The sequence below is a fragment of the Priapulus caudatus genome, unplaced genomic scaffold (assembly GCF_000485595.1).
Source record: "Priapulus caudatus unplaced genomic scaffold, Priapulus_caudatus-5.0.1 Scaffold933, whole genome shotgun sequence".
Lineage (NCBI taxonomy): Eukaryota > Metazoa > Priapulida > Priapulimorpha > Priapulimorphida > Priapulidae > Priapulus > Priapulus caudatus.
The window spans coordinates 101,872-110,632 of NW_014577994.1; the positions used below are offsets into that span (position 1 = coordinate 101,872).

Below are 8,761 nucleotides of genomic sequence, written 5' to 3' on the forward strand. Positions count from 1 at the left end.
TGGATTCAGTATATAAAGCCGGTGTGGAAGCGTTTGCGTGACGAAACGGTTTTAACACGAGCATTTTCGGGCGGGAGTGTAAAATCCATATCACGGTTATTGTTAAGGATTACGGTTAACTGTTGCGTTCGGGTTAACTAATGGTAGAAGATTGGGTGGTTTGGGCTAGCGATAGGATAATGTAAATTTTCATCTGTTTTTCCCGCTGTAAACGCATGTTGCGGCGGTCATGTTCTTGCCTCAGTTTTCAACTCATTTTCTTGCAAACAATGATATATATATATATATATTTTTTTTTTTTTACCTGCTTTCCGAATGCTTACGTGATGTTCATATATGCTACTTTGCACGTGAACAATTCACTCTTGAGTATGAATGATTCTGGACGCTAATAAGCCCAAAATCATCTTTGTGGGCGGTGCAATAATTAAGATATATATAATTACGCCTTGTCTACCACGGGTCTCTGCTGCTATACTATTGTCTACTGCTAAAATACGATACTCCTGTTATTATGATGTAATATTGTGAGGCGTGAACCTGAGCCGTTGCTTGCTGCTTTCTTCAGCGTGAGTGTATCTCCATCCACGTCGGTCCAGGCGCGTGTAAGATTCGGCAATGCCTGCTGGGAGCTGTACTTCTGGAGCATGGCATTCCGACCCGCATGGACAGATGCCGTCACGATCCGAACCCGGGTAAGGCGGACAGACTCCTTCAACGACGGTTTCGCCGAGACGGGCCGGCGGAAAACACGTTCCTAAGGCCGGTTCGTTGACCTGGACCCATACTGTCCGGCCATATTTGCAGATGTATTTTTATACCTCAACGGTGTTTTTTCAACTGCAACCGACGAAAAAATATTTCCTACTCTAGAACTCACTATAGAGTTACTGTGTACTTGTGCACAATGGCGTGCGCGCTATGTGTTGCAGCGGTGTATTGGACGGTATCACGGTATTGAAGTGAAGTTATTAGGTCAAATCAAACATTAAGACTATTACTGGTACTGGTAGGTCTAGTAGTAGTACTGACAAGTTGTATTTATTAACCATCATTTTATTATTGAAACGGCCCAAGTGCCTGTGCTAACAATGAGCGGATAACCGACGCGTAACCGGCTTCTCGCGACCACATTAGCAAATATCGACTAACTCGTTTGCTAGGCTGTACACGAATAATACACATGTCCACTTACCATTTTGAGAGGTTTAGGCTCGGACACTCCTTTCGGGAAAATTCGGCGGCAAGAGTCTTGCAGAAGTCTTGACGAAGAGTTGCGTTACGAGCTCTTCTTCAGACGAGTAATTTTTACGCGGGCGGATCACCGATACTTATACTAGCAGAATTCGGAGGCGGGCTGGTAGGCGGGACTAAGTTTACGTCCACCAATGATAGCCCAGGGCGTAGAGGCGTGTACGTATGAGACTGGTACTAACGTTGGAAACATAAAATCGCATGACTAAACTGATTTTTAGAACTTGTGAAGTAAGTTGTTCTGCAAATGTGACGAGATTATAGGCTCACGATAGTCATAACTATTTATGATATTTCTGCTTACATTTATTTGCTATGGTTGCTACGTCTCATCGCATCTGTGACAGGTGCCGTCTAGTGACTGACCAATCAGCGATGCGGGCAACTTTTATGTCAGCTCGCCTGATTGGGTTGTTTCGTACTTATATCTGTGTAATTACATGATGATTATTAGCATTCAAATTTTTGAATTATTATATTCAAGAATTCGATATAGCATTAGTATTTATGTAATAATGTCCTCATTATGTCTTTATAAGATAATGTTCTCTGCAGAGCGAATGGAAATCCTGCATAGGTTTGAGATGCGCCCACTGATCTCTATAATACTTACGCTCTATAACGCTCTACATGCTCTGCTACAAGGGACAAGGATGACTTACTAGTGACACCTGGTGGATGATTGGGACGTAAAATATGTTATTGGACAAAATAAATAAATTTAAAGAGCCACACAAAACGACAGTACTTATATGTTGTTTGCAGCTAAATTGCTATGAATTACGAATTGAAAACAACAATGTTCGCAAACGTAAGTTCAGAAATGTTCTAGCACTGGATATGCGGTCTGGTCATCCTTACCCTCATATCTGTATCATTTCTCTCCACAACCACCAGTTACGGTTCGGTTTTAGAACACTTTAATATGACAATAAATGTTAGGAGATACAAGAATTAAAAATGTCAACGATTATATAATTAAAGTAGCACATCCCTATTTAACTGCACGCCGATGGAACAGCTACGCCCGTTAGATTATGGTTTCGCTTTATATACTTCTGTTTACTTTGTGAAAATCATATCCGACTCTATATGCACATAAATTGCTTAACAAATACGTTACTACTAGCGATATATTTTCGATATCTTATATATACACGTAATTCAGCATCTACATGTAACTATAGAAATTGGTATATATTTGTCTGCATATAACATACCAGATATTCTCCTAAAATAGAATACTGCCTGTCGGCTACAGAGGAAAACTTTGGAGACAGATGATAAAAAATTAAAAGGCGTATTATATAAATAATATATATATTTAGAGAGAATTTTCGTGAATACGTTTAGAAGTATGTAAAGAGAAAAGGAGACCGCGAGAAAGTGAGAGCGAGAGATGTGGGTAGAACGAGAGCGAGAGAGAAGGGTGGGGGGGCGAGAGAGGGGGAGGTAGAACTCACCGATTACTGTGGGTTCCAGGTCAACGAACACGGCCCTAGGAACGTGTTTTCCCGCGCCCGTCTCGGCGAAAAACGTGTTGAAGGAGTCGTCCGCTACACCGGGGTTCGGATCTGACGGCATCTGTCCATCGGGCTGAATGCCATGCTCCAGACAGTACAGCTCCCAGCAGGCATTGCCGATCTGTACACCCGCCTGACCGACGTGGATGGAGATACACTCACGCTGAAAGAAAGCAAGCAAGCAACGGCTCAAATTCACGCCTCACACTATAACATCATAATAACAGGAGTATCGTATTTTATTAATTATATATATATCTTAATTATTGCACCGCACAAAGAATGATTCTTGGAGCTTCATATTAAGCGTCCAGAATCATTCATACTCAAGAGTGAATTGTTCACGTATATCATTATTTGCAAGAAAATGAGTTGAAAACTGAGGCAAGAACATGACCACCGCAACACGCGGTTACAGCGGAAAATATTACATTAATCCCTATTGCTAGCCCAAACCACAATTCCTACACCTAGCTTATAACCATAACCGCAACGTTAACCGTAATCTAATCTTGACCAATAACCGTTGATATGGACTTTACACTCCCGCCGAAAATGCGTTAAAATGGCGTCACGCAAACGCTCCCACACCGGCTTTTACTGTCGCAATGGCAGCGTGTGTGCTGTAGCTGCAGGTACGGACTTGTTCTTGCTGCCAGTGGAATAACCGCGAGATGAAAAATGTTCCCTCCCCAGTGAGTAAGGCACGAAGGGTCGTTGTCGTAACAGGTACTACAGATATGTACCCGAGGTAGTTTCAGGTTGTTTAGTATTATGTTTATATTTTTATATGAGGTATGTTTAGGGTTAGGGTTAGGGTTAGAGTTAGGGTTAGGGTACATTTCTGTAGTACAAGTCTAGTACACTTTGTGTATACATATATGTACCTCGGGTACATATCTGTAGTACCTGTTACGACAACGACCCCTTGAGCGTGAGTAAGTGGGAGAATGGGCTCGGCGAAAACATGAGTCATTGCTCTACGTGGCAGCAGGAGAGGAAGTTGAGATACTAACAATCACAGGTACTTGCATGAGCCGTTTCAATAATAAAATGATGGTTAATAAATACAAGTACCAGTAATAAAATGATGGTTAATAAATACAACTTGTCAGTACTACTACTAGACCTACCAGTACCAGTAATAGTCTTAATGTTTGATTTGACCTAATAACTTCACTTCAATACCGTCCAATACACCGCTGCAACACAGCGCGCACGCCATTATGCATGCACAAATGCTGCTGTGGTATATTCCGCAGTCGCCAATGTCCTGGGATAATCTTTCAAAACTAGCCACTATGCCCAACGGTAGACTTGAATGTATGACAATGGTAAGAAAATTTGGTTCCAGGAGACATCTGTAGCGAATTTCATAGCATGTGACCTCGCAAGGAATCTTCTTGACACTCAATCGTTAAGTACCCACTGAGTGACCCTCACAGCTGATGCTGACCCAATCGAGCATCTTGTTCTTGGTACCTGTCACAGTTATTCACTCTCTCTCAGTCCCTGTATAGAACGCGAACCTACTACATTCACAGTTTCGGCCTTGGGCTTCAGCGTATGCTACGCAATCGGACTACTGGCCAGTTAAGCGAGCTTTCCCTAGACGTTTTCCTATCAACGTCTACTAGGTGGGGACTATTCCCATAGTAAACCTTCATATTAGTGGCGGTGCAGAAAAGTTCCTGAACATCACGCTACTAGTTTCCTTGCATCAACTTCCACCATTTACCCTATTTCTAACAGCGCTGCCCAGCGTTTTCCCTGTTTCCGTAGGGATCTTTCTCACTCAAGTTTGCTATCCCTACGTAAATCCCTTGCGCCCATCAGTCACGTCTTGCTCCTCCCTCTCTTTCCCTCTTTCTTTACCCCTCCTTCCCCGGTGCCTCGATTCCTTCAGCCTCCGGGCCATCCAGACTCCCATCACCTTTTGATCCAGTCAATGCCACTCTTGAGAGCGTTTGAACCCGGGAAACCGGTCTACTTATCACATGCCAGTGGCTGTTGTGTTGTATTCCAACCGCATCTCGGTCCTTCCCCCCCACTCTCCCAGTCTTTGATACTGGTCTCTTGACTTTCCTTGTACCGAATGAACATCCTTGGACACTCCGCTTCAGTGTCCCCCGTACCAACGAACCAACACTTCCCACTCGGCTCACCCCGCGCGCAGGTCTGCCAAAGAGAAGCCATAGCCCACTGTAACCTATCAAGTGGAGGTAAACTGTCGGGTAAGGTCATAATAAAAGATTTCATATGGAAAGTGGCAAGGACCTGTGGAGTTGGTGAATCTAGCATTCCGGCATGGAGTGGATTCAATGCCCTCGTCAGTACCAAGCACTGTCCCCGTTACTACGATACGATATCTTTCCCTTTATCAATGCCTCACCATCTGACTTGTCAACCATTTTTTACCACTTCGTTGAGGCTATGTCGCACATATCTGAGAGGTTGGGGCAGCATCACATACTCATTAGCCAGAGACCTTGCCATCTACAGCAAGGCCACATCATATTCTGTGGAGCAGACCGAAACCACTGGTGGCAAAGTAACGATGAGGGCCGGGAGGAATGCATCTGATAATGGTTTTCCTGGCGAGCATTGGCAAGATATTCGGAGATGGTGCGACTTCGATCGGTATGATAACGTGTCATCTATCAAGGACCACAGAACGCGAGCGGTGGGGTTCTTCCAGTTTGTTACCTACTTATAAGATCCAGGGGAGCAGACAAGTACCTAACTACAGGTTTCTCAAGGGAGTCGGAAACAAGGCAAGCCTTGCGAATTACATCTCACAGTATATCTTGGAGAATGCAGAAGAATATGTTCCCAACGACAAATCCATTATCTTGGCTGGAGGATTTAGTGAAGGAACTCTTGTGAAGGTGGTTGCTTCCATCTGGAGGCGTCATCTGTTGAATCACTGTACAGTAACCAGGAGGAGGCCGATACACGTATGATCCTGCATGCCTATGCACTATCAAAGGACCATAATAGAATCATAATCCGCTGTGACAACACAGATGTCTTGGTCTTGTTGGTTTACTATGTCAGCAGAGGACAACTGGCTGACTATGTGTACCTGTATGCTGGTCATTCAGAAAAGGAAAGATGCATTCCTGTTCATACAATTGCGGAATGAACTGTCGCCCAACAAGTATGCGAGTGTCTCCCTGCTGCTCATGCCCTCACAGGATGCGGCACCACATGTTCAATGAACAGGATAGAAAAAAAGACGGCGTACTCGAAACTGGTGAAACATGCGGACAGTCTGACAAATCCTAAGTCATTCCATGAAGACGACATAAAGGAGAGCATCACGGTAGCCCGTAGCTACACACTACTCTTCTACGGAAGAAGCAAATAGACACACTTGATGAGTTGCGGTTACATCATGGCTACAATGACAGACAAGTATGCATCAATGCTTCTCAAACAGTAGATGCTTCCAACAACATGTCCTCGCGCGCGCAAAGTACCAAACCGGATTTGGTGCAGGAGTCACATCCCAACCAAGAGTTGATCGAACCGGTTGCCATGGTGTGTCCGCTTGTGAATGATGGAGGCATTACACAGACGATGTCATCGACACTCAGCCGATCAGCTCCAGTTGAAGTTCGAGACATGACACATATCTACTGCACAGACAAGAGACTGCTTGAGTGCGAGAGGAAATGTCTTGTCTCCTTGCTGGACTAGAGTGCATCGATGCTTGTTAATGTACTGACTGAAAATCAGATCACCATACCAGAAGAGAGAAGTGGCACATAGATTTGTGTTGATAAGTGGCTATTGACATCATGGCCCACAGTGTTATGTAACCATTTAGCATTGTTGTAAACAGGGTTCATGTACCATGTTGTACTCAGCCTTCACCATGCTTCAACTGATTTTTATATCAATGCTACATCCAGACTGATGGATAGGCCTTCAGTCAGGTAGACCTATGATACTGTTGTACCATGTATTGGTGGCAGTATGCATGGAACGTCTTTTTTTTATTGCTGTCAAAATTATCAAAAATTGCCAGATATTTTTTTAATATTTTGGGCCCTTAACCCCCTTAACAGCATAGAACTGCCTAAAATGCATTGCTTCATCTATATTTCAATCAAAAACATTGATAAAACCATCAGTTCTAAACATCTGCATGACTGATTTTATAAAATATGCAAGTAAACTGAAAAAGTAGTTTTAAGGTCTGTCACAAATAAGGGGTTGTTGCAACTATGTGTAACCGTTTACCATCGCTGAAACTGATTTTTTTTATCAATATCACATCGAGGCCCTGAATACAGTCAGATCTGACACAGTGATAACATGTATTTAGTGGAATAGTGCAAGAAAATATACATTATTTTGGTCGAAATTTCCAAAAAAAATGCCAAATTTGGGGTATAATTTTGGCCCCTTAACCCCCTTAGCAGCATAAAACTGCCTCAAAAACACTGCTACATATCTATTTTAATGAAATACATTGATATAACCTCAAATTATAAAATATAATGGGGCTGATTTCATAAAATAAGCAAGTAACTGAAAATGTCAGTTTTTCAGATGTTACCATAAACAAGGGGTTAATGTACCATGTTCTACCCGTTTACCATGCTGAAACTAATTTTTTTATCAATAGCACATCTAGGCCCATGAATACAGTCAGATCTGACACCAGTGATAACATGTATTGGTTTAGTAGTGCAAGAAAATATACATTATTTTGGTCGAAATCGCCAAAAAATGCCAAATTTGGGGTATAATTTTGGCCCCTTAACCCCCTTCAGCCAGCAAAACTGCCTCAAATACATTGCTACATATCTATTTCAATGAAATACATTGATATAACCATCAATTATAAAAATATAATGGGCTAATTTTCACAAAATAAGCAAGTAACTGAAAATGTCATTTTTTCAGATGTTACCGTAAACAAGGGTTAATTCGGCATGTTGTACAAGGTTGCTGCAACTACAACATGTCTTTTCATAAAACTAGGGACCCATACGGTTAAAATCGAGACCAGTCCCCAGCTGTTATACCTCCGGTAGGGGTGCACTTGATTTTTTGGGTCTCGGTCACTGCACTACTAGTGACACCTGGTGGATGATTGAGACGTAAATATGTTATTGGACAAAATAAATAAATTTAAAGAGCCACACAAAACGACAGTACAATTATATGTTGTTTTGCAGCTAAATTGCTATGAATTACAAATTGAAAACACCAATGTTCGCAAACGTAAGTTCAAAATGTTCTCGCTGCGACTGGATATGCGGTCTGGTCATCCTTACCCTCATATCTGTATCATTTCTCTCCACAGCCCAGTTACGGTTCCGGTTTTAGAACACTTTAATATGACAATAAATGTTAGGAGATACAAGAATTAAAAATGTCAACGATATATTAATGAAAGTAGCACATCCCTATTTAACTGCACGCCGATGGAACAGCTACGCCGTTAGCATTATGGTTTCGCTTTATATACTTCTGTTTACTTCCTGTGAAAATCATATCCGACTCTATATCTCACATAAATTGCTTAACAAATACGTTACTACTAGCGATTATTTTCGATATCTTATATATACACGTAATTCAGCATCTACATGTAACTATAGAAATTGGTATATATTTGTCCGCCATATAAATACCAGATATTCTCCTAAAATAGAATCGCCTGTCGGCTACAGAGGAAAACCTTTGGAGACAGAATGATAAAAATTAAAAGGCGTATTATATAAATAATATATATATTTAGAGAGAATTTTCGTGAATACGTTTAGAAGTATGTGAACGGGTGGTGGGTGTATACGTACACGGGAATGCGTACATGAAGGTTTACCAAAAGATTTAATTTACCGAATGCAATAAGCTTTCAGTTTATGAAAATATGTTCAGAATATGAAATGAAGGAATAAAGAATGGCTGGATCTCCATTTGAACACAAGAATGATGAAAAAGGAATTAATTCAAGGAATTAAATT

The 8,761-nt window shown here is 41.7% G+C and overlaps 1 protein-coding gene across 1 annotated transcript in view; it reads right to left on the reverse strand.

The window, feature by feature from the left end:
* LOC106814507 (tubulin alpha-1 chain-like) overlaps positions 1–8,761 on the reverse strand; it is a 20,999-nt gene that overhangs the window by 11,676 nt on the left and 562 nt on the right. Inside the window, exon 2 of the mRNA XM_014818817.1 lies at positions 2,718–2,940. Coding sequence (XP_014674303.1) covers positions 2,718–2,940 — 223 coding nt within the window. The remainder of the gene's footprint in view (positions 1–2,717; positions 2,941–8,761) is intronic.